We start from the raw sequence: 16,160 nt of genomic DNA on the forward strand, positions 1-16,160 counted from the left end.
TCTGCCTGTCACGCCTGGTATAAATAAATAAAATAAAATTAAAATATAAACTAAATACATGCTAACAAGAGTAGCCTATTGTAAAACTTAAAGAGCTATTCTTGGAAAAGCAAATATGTTTGGTACACCAGCGTAATCGGATCATATTCTGAGTGCGAAAACTGCCAGACATGACAGGCTATAAAAAAAAAAAAAAAACGGCTGCATGACCTCAGACACCTGTTTGTGTTTGTCTCTATGTTTGTATTTCTTGGATGGGTGTTCTGTTAACTCTAATTTCCCCATTGTGTGACTAATAAAGGTATTTGTATTCGTATTTGCATTCGTATTCATATACTTACTCTGGATGGCATTACTTTGGCCTCCAGTAACACTGTGAGAAATCTTGGAGTCATTTTTGACCAGGATATGTCCTTCAATGCACATATGACTCTTGCTTAATTCTGCCTGCTTCTGTGTGTCTGTATCTGGGTCCTCATCTCCACAACACACCTAATGAAATGCTGGAGTTTATGGACTTTTTGTTGGAGCCAGCTTTGCACTCTGAATCAAATTGCCAACAAACACCCTCAAATAGAAATGTGCACTTTAATCATTCATTTACTGTTTGATTGACTGGTTAATTAATTGACTGACTGTAAACCCATGGAGCTCAGGGCCTACCAAAGGGGAACACCTGCCCGTGATGTTAAGATCTAAAACTATTCAGCGCACCATTAACTAAGAGTCAAACTGCTTAAAATCCAGAACATAAATTATAAGGGGCGGTTTTACTGAATGCTGGAAATGTGATGCATTATAATTACTATTGTCACACTCCCTAGTGTGGTCACTGTGACTGATGATTGCAGCAGTGATGTCAGAGGTCAGGCAGTGTTTAGCTGTATCCAGTGTACCAATCTGAGTGTCCTTGATGACTGCTTAAACAAACCAGATACAAATCGATACTCAAACACAGACGTTGTGAAATCCTCTGCTGACGGAAAACCCAGAAAACTCTGAACTGTGCACAGAAAAACCTTTGTGTGCGCACTGTGGAAAACCCTAAGGTTTGTCTCTCCTGCAGCTTGTATAAAAGCCATGTTCATTGCAGAGGCTTGTGGCAACTCCTCCAAAGACCTTCAGCATCATGAATCTGTGGCTCAGCTGTTACCTCCTGTTTGTGGGGCTGGTTCTTGGCAGCTCGGCTCCAACACCTGAGGAATGCAAACCGCTAGTGACGCCACGGTCTCTGGATGACCCTTCTGTGGTAAGCCTCCTCTGATTGCTACCTGGGTTGTAGCATTAACAGGTAAAAATGGTACTGAAGTCACTGTTTACTGTGGAGGTTCACATCGACTTACAACATGAAACAAACTGCACCTTTGTTCCCACCACAGGATGGATAAATTACTTTGGCAGTTAAACTGACTAAAAATGTAGGATACACACATTTATCTGCACTTAAAAGCAGCCAGAGACCTGGAAAAAAAAAATATATATAAGCTGATGTTTAAAAAAAAAATCATGCGCATATGGTTTGAAACTTGTCTGCCACACTGGATGTTATATAATCTATGTTTGCTATGGAAACATGTATTCCCAGTGGGTTGCTGTGGTTCCTGGAGGTTGCTGGCTCTCACTGGGTAAAATCAGTTGCAAAACAGTTGCTACTCCTCTTACTGAATGGTTTGGTTGCCTGCAGTTATTCAGTTTTGTCTGCAGACACTCACTAACCACTCGCCAAGTGGTAGTAAAACTTGAAACAGGAAATGGTTTGTTTTCAAAGCTGAGGCACAACTTATACAGGAATTAAAAAACCCACAATAACAACAATTTTACAATGAAACAGATAAATAAGATAGCATAAAGTAAAAAAAAAAATGATATAAATACAAATAAATATGACAATAATTTAAGAATAGAAAGCAGCACATTCATGCCATGGTTGATAAAGACCCCTCAGACTGCTTACAAGTGAAAACAGGAAGATATTTTCTGTTTAAATTAATATTTCTTATTTCATCTTTGAGTATAAAAAAAAAAGACAGCACCAGTCTCCTGTTTTTTTTTGTTTTTTTGTTAGTAGTAGTAATAATTCAATTAAATTCAGATTTACTTATATAGCACCAAATTTTTTAAAAAATTAAACTTTTAAAATTATTATTATTGTAAGGTAAAGAGCCTACAACAATACAGAGAAAACCCAACAATCAGATGAACCCCTATGAGCAGCACTTGGTGACTGTAGGAAGGAAAAACTCAGTTTTAACAGGAAGAAACCTCCAGCAGAACCAGGCTCAGGGAGGGGGGGTCATCTGCTGCGACCGGTTGGGGGTGAGACAATAAGCTTGATCAAAAAGTAAGGTTTTAAACCGAATCTTAAAAATGTGTCATGGAACGGCTGTGGCCAGGGTTATAATAGTTTTGGATTTCACATTATAGTTTAGTTTTAGTTAGTTTTTACTTTTTTCTTTAATTCAGTTAGTTTTAATTCATTTTCAGAGTGGATTTTCTCGTTTTTATTAGTTTTTATTTTTGGTTTCATGCTTAGTTTCAGTTAGTTTCAGTATTAGTTTTAGTATTTTCATACCTAATCAGGTGCAAGATTCAAGGCGCAAAAGTGACTATTGTGTAATGAAAACTTGACAAAAGATACCATTTAAAAAAATATATTCAACAACCAGCTGTTCACAAGATGTGCTAAATGTGTGTAATATTAAGGACACACATGAACATCAACAGGGAGAAACAAAGAAAACCATGAACTTCCAAACTCAATAACTTCAACAATAAAAAACTTCAGCATCAGTGCAGCAGATTCACAACAGCTACATGTGGTGTTTGACAAAAACAAACTCTTTGAAGGAGTCAAACCTCAAATCCAGCTGCATCCTGATGTTCTCACGACCTGCAGCTGCTTCTGTTCTGATGATCCCTTCTCGTAGATTGAAACGCTATTGATCTCCGCCGTACTTCCATTTCCAAAATGCGCGCGCATCGCTACCTACGTCAGCTACAAACGCTCCCGCGTTTGGTTTGTCATTTTCTGACAGCCGATCCCTCTTTCGGCACACTTCCGGCTGTTCTTTCTTTTCGCTCCCCGCGGATCTGTGGAAAACGTGCTGGAATTCCTCCGTTCCTCTCCCCAGATTTCTCTACAAAAAGGCATTTTTAATATCAGTGTCAGTTTTCACTTGGATAAATAAAAGTTATGTAAAAGTCACTTTTCCGAAATCTGATTGCAGCTCTTACAGCTTCACTCGTTCGTGTTTTGTTTTTTTTTTGGTTGTTTGTTTTTTTTCGGATTTCACCTTTGATCGCCGCTTCACAGATGTGCGCATGCGCGCGCTAGTGGTTTTGATGACGTGTCAGAGAGCGCCGACGGGAATTCCATTGAATTTTTTTTTAATGTCAAACTGACGTCACGCTTGGCTCAAAACAGAAGCTGTAGGACCGCGCGGCTCACAATGTTTCTCATCCACGAAGATAAAACTGAGCAATAATGATGAACCGCGGAACGGAAGATCACTTCGTAACTGCAGAAGACATTTCTCCGGACATCAAGAAATTTTATAAAAAGCTCACTGATATTCAATGGGCTATGCTTAAAACAGGAGTCTGGGACTCTGATCTCCAGGCCGTGTGCGCTGACATGAGTGCAGAAATCATTCAGACGGTTTCTGCACACATTGTTAAAACGGCAGTCCCAGCTGTTCAGCGCCAGATGAAAAGCCAGGAGTCCCAAACAGATCCAGGCACAGCTTTGGGAAAAATGAACCTGTCACTGGGAGACGCTCTCTCAGCCAGCATCGCCAGCACAAAAGATGAAGCTGTCCAGTGTCCCTGCACCTTAGCTGAAACGATTGCAACTGAGGCTGTCATTGCGATCACTGATAAACTGGATGTGAGGAAACGCATTCAATCTGAGAAGAAAGATGATTTTGACGTGGGGTTACTCAACGAAAAGGTGAAAGACTCTTTATCCTCGTCTGTAGAAAGGTCTGAGACTGCACCAATTGGTCACAGAAGTCCTACAGAGGGTCAAAGATGTCCATCCAGCTCCACAAACCGAGAGAGGGAACCCTCAGAAATGACACCTTCTGCTGGTAGGAGAACTGTCAGACATTTCATGTTCCTCCTTTTCATCAGAGCTTTCGAAAGACTGAAGAAAAGCTTTAAAAAGGTTCAGAATGGTGACAGAATCCTGGACACGGTGTACTCACTAACAGACTTGGTGCTGTACAAATTTACGAGTCCAGAATCGTTGAGAGTCCTACAAAATAACATAGATGACATTAACAAGGCCTTGATTTACAGGCTTTTTAAAAAGTACGGCTCTCCAAGAAAACTATTGACGGCTGCGCTTAAACAGGATTCCTCGTTTGGGAAAAGCCTTCTCAAACATTTAAAACTTGTTATCGATATCTACCTTCCACCAAAGAAAACCAAAGTTGGAAGCTGTTTTTCAGCAGTGAAAAAAGCTTTTATGAAGCTCTTCTGCTGTAAAAGCACAGAAAATAAGGACCTGTATGAACAAAGATATAAGAGTTGGTCATCGAGCTCTGAAACCTCACAGGAATCATCAGAAATTACACCTTATGTTGCTGAGGAAATCCTCACAGATTTCATTTTCCTCCTGTTCCTGAGGGCCTTTGAGAAGTCCCAAAAATTCATAATAAGGGCTCAGAATGGGAAGAAAATCTTGGGAGCCATGGATTCTCTAATAGACTTGATGATGCGTAAAGTGACAAGCGCAGAATCCTTGAGAGTCCTTGATAAATACATGGACAGTATTAACAAGGCCATCAGTAACAGGCTCTTCAACAAGTTTGGATCTCCACATGAGCTTTTAAACGCTGCGCTTACAGAAAATTCATCTTTCGTCGACACTCTCGTGAAACAGCTGGAAATCGTTCTGGTTGCTTATAGTCCTCCAAAGAACTCCAGAATTGCAGTGTTTTTCTCAGCAGTGGGAAAAGCTTTCAGGCAGCCCTTCAGCTGCTGCTGTTAGGGCTAAATGACCATGTTGCCATGCTTCTTAAAGCATATAATATTAACAAATATAAATATATAAAAAAATATATAAAAAAAATATTTAAAAAAAAATAAAAATCAAATAAAAATCCAAATTAACTATATATTCAGAGTTTTTGTTGTGTTTTATTGTGCTGTCAAATGTGAAAAAAGTGTTGCATTTGTGCTTCTGTTTTGGAGCTAGCTTGGTTAGATGCTCGCTAATTAGACTCACAGGGTCTTTGCGGCCTCTGTACAACCTACGGAAGTGTCCGACCTCATGTCTGCATTTATGCTTGTGTAGCTGGATTGTGTGTGTTAATTTCCTTGTGGTGGTGTGCAGGTGTTTTATATGCGGTGCAGGCTGGGACTTCTTTTTTGGTCCTCGCTCTTTGTGCTCAGTTTTTTGGCTGCAAACATATTTGTCCCTGTTTTTTTTCACTTTCTTCATTCCTTCACGTCCATCCTGATAGTTTCAACAGTCTCCTACCAGGAATTTGCTGACAGTTGTGAGTCCTTATATACTGATGCTTTGATTATTATTCCTGATTGCTATTCTCTCACTGATAAAGTAGCCGGAAATGGACAAGGACTAAACAGGTTAATCACAACGCTTTGGGCTGCGTGGACCCGACCAGTAGTCCCGTATCTCCAGATCCGCAGGCCAGGTTACCTGGTAGGATCAGAGCGGTTTCTGTAGCCGCTGCGCTTCTCAGCTGGACTTTGATGTTGCTGGTTTTTCCTGACTGAGAAATGTTCCGCACATTTTTCATCATCCACAACAAGACTTTCGATTCTATCTGTGCTCTTGTACTCAAAGAGCCTCCATACGGGACTCTGCCGCTTTCTCAGCAGACCGCAGCCATTACTTTGCGGACCAGCGCGGTGAGCGCACACACATGCACACGCATTCACACAGTTGTCCTATGGCGCTTCCAGCTTAAACTCGGAGAGCGGAAAAAATGATTTCATATCAATCCACAAGGCTTAAAAAACAAACAAACAAATAAGTAAATGAATTTCAGTTAGTTTTAGTTAGTTTTGTAAACTCACAATTCCTTTTAATTACAGTTTTTATTTATTGTAACCTTAGTTATGGCACGTATTTATTTTTGGTCACATTTAAATTGTGTGGTTTAGAATATAAATTTGTGTTGCATATTAAGTTTTGAAATATTCATGATTTTACCTAATTGAGTTTATTATATAATTAATTATCATTTGCCTCATCTTATAATTTAATGTGTAACATTTAAGTTAGTTATTATTGAACCTTGTGACAAGTAATTTTAGTTCCTACCTTGTACTGTTTACGGTGGGACTGTTTTTGGTGCAACATTGTTTTTTTTCTGTGTGGTGTGCGTTGGAGTGACAACAGAGTAAAAGTTGAGTTCACACTGTCCTGCCGAGTTGGTGATTATTATAGAAGATCATTTTTAAGATCAATTGTAACCCGCCATACACCCACTGCCAGAGAAGGAGAGAGACCAGAGAACGCTACCTCAACCAGAAATCAGGGTTACATTATTTTAGTTAACGACAATGTTTTTTCAATTTCAGTTTTCGTTATTTCGTTCATTTTCGTTAACTATAATAACCCTGGCTGTGGCAGGCAGGAAGAGGACTCCAGGCCTGGATGACCTCTAATTTCCTGCTTCTAAATTCAGATCAAACTGAAGTTCTTGTACTCGGCTCCACACAGGGGCGGAGCTTCTGGAGGGGCTGGGAGGGCGGCACGCCCCCGGCCCGGGGCTAGAGGGGGCCCGGATGGGAGAGAGGAGAGGACAATAAGATTTCAGGTAGCCAGGCCTCTGTCACGTCCGAGGTGAGGTGGAGAAGGAGGGCCCTGTCTTGATTATATCGCAATATGCATGGCTCAGTGTGCACAGTATACAACCCACTATACATCACCCATCATTCATGTTTTACACGAGGGTTTTAAAGGTTGCCACAGTCAGGACTGAGTCATGGTTGCTCAAAACTTTACAAGACCGACTGACTTTAGTGATGTAGTAGGTGTAAAATATTGAATAAGATGTTGGGCTGCATGACTGGCTTTATTTTCACTCTAAAGGCCGTTTCACACCGGACGCGCTGCGTTTTTGCGAATGAATCGCCCTCATAAAACGCACTGTGAAAGAAAGGAAGTCGACATCAAACGATGATGTAATGACGTTGTGATGTTTCTAAACAAGAGAAGGAAGAAACAGATTCTGGGTTCATCCAGCTCATAAGAAAGCAGCAGCAGCAGGGAGAGTTTCATGGTTTGATCCAGGAGTTGAAGCTGCATCGCGGCCGCTTTGGCGCATACTTCAGGATGTCAGTGGGCAGTTGTTATTGGCAGAGTTGGGATCATATGTGAGGAGGCAGAGAATAATTTCAGAGAGCCGACTGGATTAGAACAGCGTGTAGCTGTGTGTCTGAGGTCAAATAGTATGAGTTTACTGTTCCCAGCTGTATATTCAGTACATCGGTGCGCGTTTTGAGCTATGAACTCGCATGTTGCTAAATGCAGCGCTCTGATTGGTCAGATCTGTTTGTGCGTCCGGTGCGTAAAGGACCGGACGCATAAATTCTGTGCGAATGTTTCGTGCGTTAAAAACATTTTTCGGACTCGCCTGTTCTTAATGCAGCCGTTCACACCAACCTCGTCATTTCACAGGACGAATTTGCAGCATTTATTTTTCGGTTCAAGTTCGATTTTTCTGAACAAACAGGTCTGACCAATCAGAGCGCTGCATTTAGCAGCATGTGAGGTCATAGCTCAAAACGCGCACCAATGTACTGAATATACAGTGATGTGGGACAATAAAATCATAATATTTTCCCTCAGACACACAGCTACACGCTGCTCCGGGTCAGTCGGCTCTCTGACATTATCCTCTGCCTCCTCACATGTGATCCCAACTCTGCCAACAAGAGCTCAAACTGTCCCACTGACATCCAGAAATATGCGCGAAAGCATCCGTGACGCAGCTTCAACTCCTGGATCAAGCCATGAAACTCTCCCTGCTGCTGCTTTCTTATGAGCTGGATGAACACATAAACTCTCTTTCTTCCTTCTCTTGTTTAGAAACATCAGGGCCTCATTACATCATTGCTTGATGTCGACTTCCTTTCTTTCCCAGTGCGTTTAATGAGGGCGATTTATTCGCAAAAACAGCGCGTCCGGTGTGTATGTAGGTTACACGACAAGTTCACATCCGAAAGATTCGGAATTTCATGTCGTTTTTACGCAACGCACCCGGTGTGAAACGGCCTTAAAGGCCTTAAGTGGAGCGTTTTTACGGACCAAGCTAAGATGAGTGGCATTTCATAACATACACATTCCCGCTGTTCTGGGCATGTGTATGTTGTAAAATGATGTTTATTATTTGGGTATAAAGGGCCCGGTCATTTGCCCCGCCCCCGGCCCGGCTCTGATTTGTTCCGCTAGTGGCTCCACAAATCTTACAAACATGGTGTCAAACCAGATACTTACTCTGGATTGCATTACTTTGGCCTCCAGTAACACTGTGAGAAATCTTGGAGTCATTTTTGACCAGGATATGTCCTTCAATGCACATATTACTCTTGCTTAATTCTGCCTGCTTCTGTGTGTCTGTATCTGGGTCCTCATCTCCACAACACACCTAATGAAATGCTGGAGTTTATGGACTTTTTGTTGGAGCCAGCTTTGCACTCTGAATCAAATTGCCAACAAATGCTGGAAATGTGATGCATTATAATTACTATCATCACACTCCCTAGTGTGGTCACTGTGACTGATGATTGCAACAGTGATGTCAGAGGTCAGGCGGTGTTTAGCTGTATCCAGTGTACCAATCTGAGTGTCCTTGATGACTGCTTAAACAAACCAGATACAAATCGATACTCAAACACAGACGTTGTGAAATCCTCTGCTGACGGAAAACCCAGAAAACTCTGAACTGTGCACAGAAAAAACTTTTTTTTTAAGATATTGTACTCAATGCTACAAATCTTAGAAACATGGTGTCTAACCAGATACTTACTCTGGATGTCTCTGGAGCTTGAAAAAAAAGGTAACTGGACTTCTTTAAGTTTCTAGAAGACCTTTCACATCTCATCCGAAAGATTTCTTCAGTTCTCAAACCAAAAGGTTTGGATGGCATTACTTTGGCCTCCGGTAACACTGTGAGGAAGTCATTTTTGACCAGCATATGTCCTTCAATGCACATTAACGAAATATGTATGACTGCTTTTTTGCATTTGCGCAATATTTCTAAAATTAGAAACATCTGGTCTGCTGGTTGCAGCAGATGACCCCCCCCTCCCTGAGCCTGGTTCTGCTGGAGGTTTCTTCCTGCTCAAAGGGTGTTTTTCCTTCCCACTGTCACCGAGTGCTGCTCATAGGGGGTCGTTTTGATTGTTGGGTTTTCTCTCTAATTATTTTAGGGTCATTACCTTACAATATAAAGCGCATTGAGGTGTAAATATAATTGAATACCAGTATAGATATCCAGCATGAGGCGTGATGTGTTCCTTTTCAGAGTTTTTTGAGCACTGTATTTTCCTCCTTTAGAAATGCTTTCTGGGCTCACAGGTCAGGATGGTACAAAACAAGGACCCATATTCTCCAGGTGTGACTGCTTCCTGTTTAAGTTTGGAAGAAGAAGATATGAACCATATTCATTTTTTAAATTGTGGTTCTTTATTGTAAAAATGTAATCATGTTCCCTTATTGTACTGAAACAAAGATGTGACAGGCAAACAGAGTTTTAGCTGACTGAGCGACTTCCTGTCTTTGAGCAGATGTACGGCAGGTTGAACTTCCTGGTGGGCTACACAGGTCATGAGGTTTACAAGGAGATGCTGAAGCTAACCGACAGCTCCTGGGTGAACACTACCACCTCGCCGTCTGGCTCTGGTGAAATCGTCATGTCGCAGGAGAACAGGATGTGAGTTCATCGCATGCCGTCAGCATCTGTTATCATTTGAATGTGACCTCCAGATGCAGGTGTGCGTAAATGAGTCGATCACATGACTGCAGCAATATGCTAGTACTGGTAAGCTTCAGCAGAGGGCAGCATGGAGCAGTCTCTGAGGACCGGATACACACAGACATACATACGTAGACGCTGCATTGAGCAGGGCGGCCGTTGCTGTGATTCGTCAGTGCATCCGCCGTATTGGATGTGGCAGATCTGTAAACTAATACAAGTGAATGGACTGAACTTCATAAAACTCAGTCCCGTCGCCAGATCTTAGTCTTGAGGGGGGCTTATGAAATCCAACAGGGGGGCACCACTATTATTAGCTTGATTAGTGATTTGGCTTGGGTGGGTGGGCGGGCCAGGGCGGGCCCAAGCGTATCAGTGGGCGGGCACGGCCCCCTAGGGCCCGCCCATAGCGACGGGTCTGATAAAACTCCTTTCTTATAGTTAATGCATCTCATTCATAACCAGATCCTGACATGTAGAAATAACATCTGCAAGTTTATGGGTTTAATAAAGCATTTTTATATTCAGTAATTTTCATCAATTTTAAATATTATTAATGACAATCTTTAAGGCAAAAAAAAATTAACAAAGTTAACAAATTAAAATAAGAAACTGCAATAGACTCTGATCTACTTCATTTTCTGTTAGCAGACAAACTAAAATTATAGATCCATGTTTTATTGCATACAATAAATTTTTATGGTTAAAATGGTAAAACAAAAAAAAAAGTGAGCTATTTCCAACTTTTGTAAAGTTCTTTTAAAATTAAATGTGTTATTATTACACAAAAACAAGAAGAACATGAAGCCCAAATGCAGCAACAGAGTGAGGAGCAGACAGCAGCAAACAGAAGGTCTGAAGATCACTGAGGCTTTGTTTGTATCAGAGTCGTTAGTTCAGGGTCATGTAGTTACGTAGGACTGACTTCAGTGTTTGGAGGCTGGTTTCACCGTGGGGCTACAGAGTATCACTGCAACCTCTGCACATTCTGTTTTGAAAATGTCATAATGGCCAAATATGATTAAAAATAACTGTTCACTCTTACCTGTGAAAGGTAAGCCCAGGTGATCTAGTTTCTACTGTAAAAGGGTTCAAACAGCTCCACGCAGCACCACAGTGATGCACCTCTTGCCACATCCAATATGGCGCATGATTCAGTGGTGTCTATGTATACACGTCTATGCGAATACAGCTATAGGCCAGCATGAACCCTGATGTGAGCTCACCTGTTCTCCTCTGCTGGTTTTCTCAGGAATGGAACCTGCCTTGCTTCAGAGGCAAACATGACCATCGAAGGAAACACTGCCAGGGTCGAAGGTCAGTTTCCTAATCTCACGTGACACGTGAAGGAATTTTAAATAATATGAAGAGTGTGTGTGCGTGCTGTTGCTGTTTAAGCCTTTAGGTTTCTGCGTGTTCGTTTCTCGAACAGGAATGACAAACAAAACAAACAGAATAAGGAGTCCAAATATTAAATTTAATAAAGCCATTTTCAAACAGTTTACAGATTAATCCGGGTCAGAACTGCATACCATACTCGTGTGAGATGGCATGAAGTACTGGCACTTTCTAATTCAAGTTAGTTTCATATAGTCAGAGCATATCAGTCTTGATTACATCATTTACAAAACAGAATGTGGAAAACAGAGAATTTCAACAACAGGGTGACCTCGAAGTCTCCATTTCTATCATTGTGTAGTCTCCATCAGTGTGGCTCAGTGTACAGTCAGAACACAAAGTTCATGATGACACAGAACATTATAAGCTTCTGTATTTTTAATCAGTTAAGTTATTTTCCAGACAGATTTCTCAGGGAAGTAAACGTACGTAAGTAAATGTATGTGGCATATACTATGAATATCCCAACAATCCCCCTTTTGACCTTAGACATTTCTAAGGTCAACTTCACCAGCCTGACCTCGGGTGGTCAGCCAGGACTGTATTGATGTTAAAACCCAGAAGAGAATTCCTGGAAAACTAATCTTATACTATTGTGAATTTAGCAAAAAATTAGACAGAGTTTAATAGTGTCATATTTGTAATGGATGTACCTGCTTTCTATACTTTCTTATGGCCTGAAAAACAAAAAGAAAACAAGCATTAGTGTTTCATGTGTCAATGTTGTTCAGTGAAGTGGATTAGCATTTAGATTTAATCAGTCCAAAGTAAATTCTGCATATAAATTGGCCCACATGACAAACAGTAACATGAAACAGTCACTATCTAATAATTTTCCTCAAATTCATTAAAAATTGTGGATTGCATCCCTTCAGGATCAAATTCAGTTCCATGATGAAAATCTTACTGCAAACATAAAGAAATGATCACTGATCAGTGCACAGGTCATAGTTATATATGCAGCCTTCTTTCAGCCTTCAGCACAGCTGTTCATATTCACCAAAGCCACGGATGTTCAGACCACAGTAATCAGCACTCGTCCCTCAGATGCATCCCTGCACCTCTTTAGACACAGCTGTTCACATCTGGCTGTCATCCTGGTTAGTTTCCTGTTAAAGGCCCATAATGTCTCAGGTATGATCTCAGGTACCTGTGGAAAAAGTCCAGTGAAGAAAGTTCCAATTTCTCCCTGTCAGTTAAACAAAATACCTGCAGGTCTGTGGGTCAATAATTAAATTTGCACAAACTAAGACAGGAAACTAAGACAGGACATCAAAATGCCCATAAATATATTTGCCGGGGATTAAGGCTCCCTTAATCTCAGGTGTGTAGTTCTTTCTTCTTCTTTTAGCAGGGCTGTCAAACTCAATCAAAGGACGGGCCAAAACTGAAGACACAGTCTGAGTCGAGGGCCGAACAGGATTAAAAGTAATAATTTTAGTTAGTCATATGAATTTAAATGGCCAGAAAACAGCAACTTTTTCCTCAACACATTAAATAAAATATAAAATTATATTTTTCTTGAAAAATAACAGGAAAGGAAAATTGAGAATATTTTAAGCTGATGAAAATTAGCAAAATTTTCCAGGTAAAAACTGTGATGTGAATTTCTGCACTTCACAGTCGGAAAAACGCGCAGTGTGTCCAGCTTTTCAGCACAAAGCGCAGCTGCAAACACAGCGCCGGAGACCTGCTCTGAATCACGCGTGGAATCACGCGGTCCTGTCCCTGGAGCTGCAGGTCTCAGATGCTTCGTTATGTCGCAGAGAAAAGCCGACTCTCACAGCCACCATCATCCCGGAGCCCCGCTGAGTCTTTTCCTTTACTGTTCATGAACTGACAGATTTCCTCAGGCAGCCCATCGCACCTGTGTTTAAGGCAAATTCAGAAGCTATTTCCTCTGAAACTGCTGAGATTTAAACCTTTGCCTCTTAGAAAGGTCATTGTCTGTGTTACGGTGTTTATGTTTCCTGCTGTGTGACGCAGTGATGCACCGTCAGCTCACCTGTGCAGGTCTCCCTCTGCATCTCCCGCATCAGTCCCACCAATCCGCTCTTTTCCCCGAACTTCGCAGGCGGGAAAAGAGACAGACGCTTTACCTCTGATGTCAGCGATCAGGTCCTCTGCCTCCCACCTGTTTGGAAAATCTTTTTTCCACTTTTCATTTGGCCATTTCTGGCGGTCAGGCAGCTGAAACGTCACTGTAAAAAGTGCTGACCGATGTTTTTACAACAACTGGGAAAACAGGTTGGTCTTGGCCTGCGTCGCTACTGTTGCAGTGCATTGTGGGATTTGTAGTACAAGTGGTGGGAGCGCTATTTACCCAACAGCCATTAATAATAGCCATATGAAATCATCTTGCCTGGGCCACATGCGGCCCGCGGGCCTTGAGTGTGACACGTGCCTTAAAGTTTTAAGTTTCTCTTTAATCATAATCAGTCACTTAGTTTAAATTTTATTCTCCTTTCATTACTTCTCTTTAATTAGCGGTCAGTGATGGTGTAGTTACCTTGAAAAAGTAGTCCGACTACTGATTACTGATTACTCCTTTAAAAAAGTAACTTACTTACTTTACTGATTACTGAATTTTAGAAGTAACTAAGTTAGATTACAAGTTACTTTATTAGTTACTTTCAACAGCTGTGCCAAAAAGTGATCATCTGTCATAAAGTGATTCAGATGTTTGAGTGTGTTTTTATGTGTAATGTCTTTGCTTATATTGGTAAACAGAGTGCAGTCAGCATGATTTATGAAGGGCTTATATATAAAATGCAGAAATAACCTGTTTTGCAACCATCTTTAGGAGTCTGTGTTATTGTACCTACATTATAATCAATCCAGAGCTTTTTGGTCCCTTCAAATATCTTTATAGATCTGTGATGTTCTATTTGTTGTGATTTCTGCAGCTTTCTGAGACAGATTTCTGTTTCAAAAAGACATTTTTAATGTCAGTTTTTACCTTAAAAAAAAAACAAAAAACAAATATATAAAAGTCACTTTGCCAAAAACTGAGTGCAGCTTCTACCTTGTGATAGAAATGCTGTCTCTCAGTCAAAATGACCTGATATCATTCATGAGAGATATGTTTGATATATGCTTCACAGATTATAGGTCAACAAGTCATTTACAGCCGTTTAAATAGGGAATTTTTTTTTTTTTTTGGCAAATAAAGAAAATTATTGTTTGGCAGACGATCACTTTTTGGCACAACACCAGCCTCTACTACATACAGTAGCAGAGGGCTTTTCAACTTCTTCAGCTCCCCCCCACTTACTGGTTTGTACTGAAGTTTGTTGTTTGGGTGCTGGGGGGCTCCTGCATTAGCCGCAGCCCTGCTTCGCTCCACCTGTTGCGACTCGCTCTGTAAGTGTGACTGCGCCGTGACTCCAGATGTTTCCTCATATTTGATGTAGTGTTTTTGAAGCTAGACACCACTTTGTCACAGCACAGAGTGCACAACTAACCTTGATACTCTCATCTTTAGCTGACACAGACTCACAATAGTTCCTGTATTTCAGCTAGAAAACACACATCTCTCTCCTCTCTCCATTGTTTACATTGTGTGTCTGTGCTGTTATTGTCCTCATGATGAAAACGGGACTTAACTGTCGCGTCTGCCGGACGTCACTCCCCGAGACGCAAGAAGAAAGCAAAAATATATCTTTGTATTGAGGAAAGTGACAAAGATAGTAACGCACAGTGACTTGGATAAGTTACTGTAATCTGATTACTGGACTGCAAATAGTAACGCGTTAGATTACTCGTTACTGAGAAAAAGTAGTCAGATTAGAGTAACGTGTTACTAAGTAGCGCGTTAATGACATCACTGTCAGCGGTGATGTTTTAGGCGTTTGATGTCTCACATTCATTCCCTCATTGATTCATAACTTTTTTGATTTCAGTCACGTTCCATCTTCTTAAAGTTGTTTTGAGCATTTTTGGTTGTTTCTTTAGTTGTCTCTTGTATTTGTCTCTTTTATAATTTTATCCCAGAGTTGAAGGTACGCTTCCTGATCAGATGTAGATCACTGTTATTAAACTGAATTTCTGGCTTTGTTTCTGTTCCCAGTGACCAACGCCGTGTCTTCATTCCACTTGCTGCCCAGCTGTGATGGCTGTCTGGTTTTCATGATCAACAGCACAACCAGAAACATCAAACATCTGCTGAAGTTAATGAGGCTCAACCTGGATGTCGGCGATGTGATCGATTCTCGTTCTGTTTATCTTCTGTGTAGGACAAAAATCTGCCACAGACATGAAATATCTCTTTTGACATCCAAAACATTTGTCCATTTAACTGTTTCTGTTTGCAGCCAAAGAGTCGGCCCTGAAGGAGTCGGAGCTGGAACATTTCAAGCAGCAGGCGAGCTGTTTGGGCTTCTCAGGAGATCCGGATTTCATCTACAACCCTGAGAAAAGTGCTTCACTTTAACTGCTTGCAGCTCAATCAGAGAAATCATCTGAGCTGTGCATTCACACTGAACTGATGTGTCTGTCTCTCTCTGCAGGTTTCTGTGCTAAAGGTGAAGGCATCAAGATCTCCATGTAGGGAACTCACCTGCCATCAGAAACCAAAACATCACCTGAGGAAATAAAAAGATTAAATATTTGCCTGTGTCTTTTATTCTGGGTGTTTTAATGTGATAAAATAGTTCAACACCATATTCTGCAGACTGCAGGAAATCACCACAATAAAATTTTAATTTAAAGATGAATTTGGGTTTGTGTTAGGTCTCAGAACTCAACTCTTTGGTCTTTCATTCAAAGGAATTCTAATATTCAATTCAATTTTATTTATACACCTTT

General features: G+C 40.9%; 1 protein-coding gene across 1 annotated transcript; it reads left to right on the top strand.

Annotated features, from left to right (window-relative positions):
* The first annotated feature begins 1,078 nt into the window (after positions 1–1,078).
* Positions 1,079–15,964, top strand: LOC115788023 (uncharacterized). The gene is made up of 6 exons (XM_030740874.1): positions 1,079–1,249; positions 9,769–9,914; positions 11,209–11,273; positions 15,424–15,585; positions 15,668–15,772; positions 15,863–15,964. The coding sequence occupies exons 1-6, from the start codon at positions 1,130–1,132 to the stop codon at positions 15,901–15,903; spliced, it is 639 nt and encodes a 212-aa protein (XP_030596734.1). The 5' UTR covers positions 1,079–1,129; the 3' UTR covers positions 15,904–15,964.
* Positions 15,965–16,160: the final 196 nt, after the last annotated feature.

The sequence above is a fragment of the Archocentrus centrarchus genome, chromosome 11, assembly GCF_007364275.1.
Source record: "Archocentrus centrarchus isolate MPI-CPG fArcCen1 chromosome 11, fArcCen1, whole genome shotgun sequence".
NCBI classification, from domain to species: domain Eukaryota; kingdom Metazoa; phylum Chordata; class Actinopteri; order Cichliformes; family Cichlidae; genus Archocentrus; species Archocentrus centrarchus.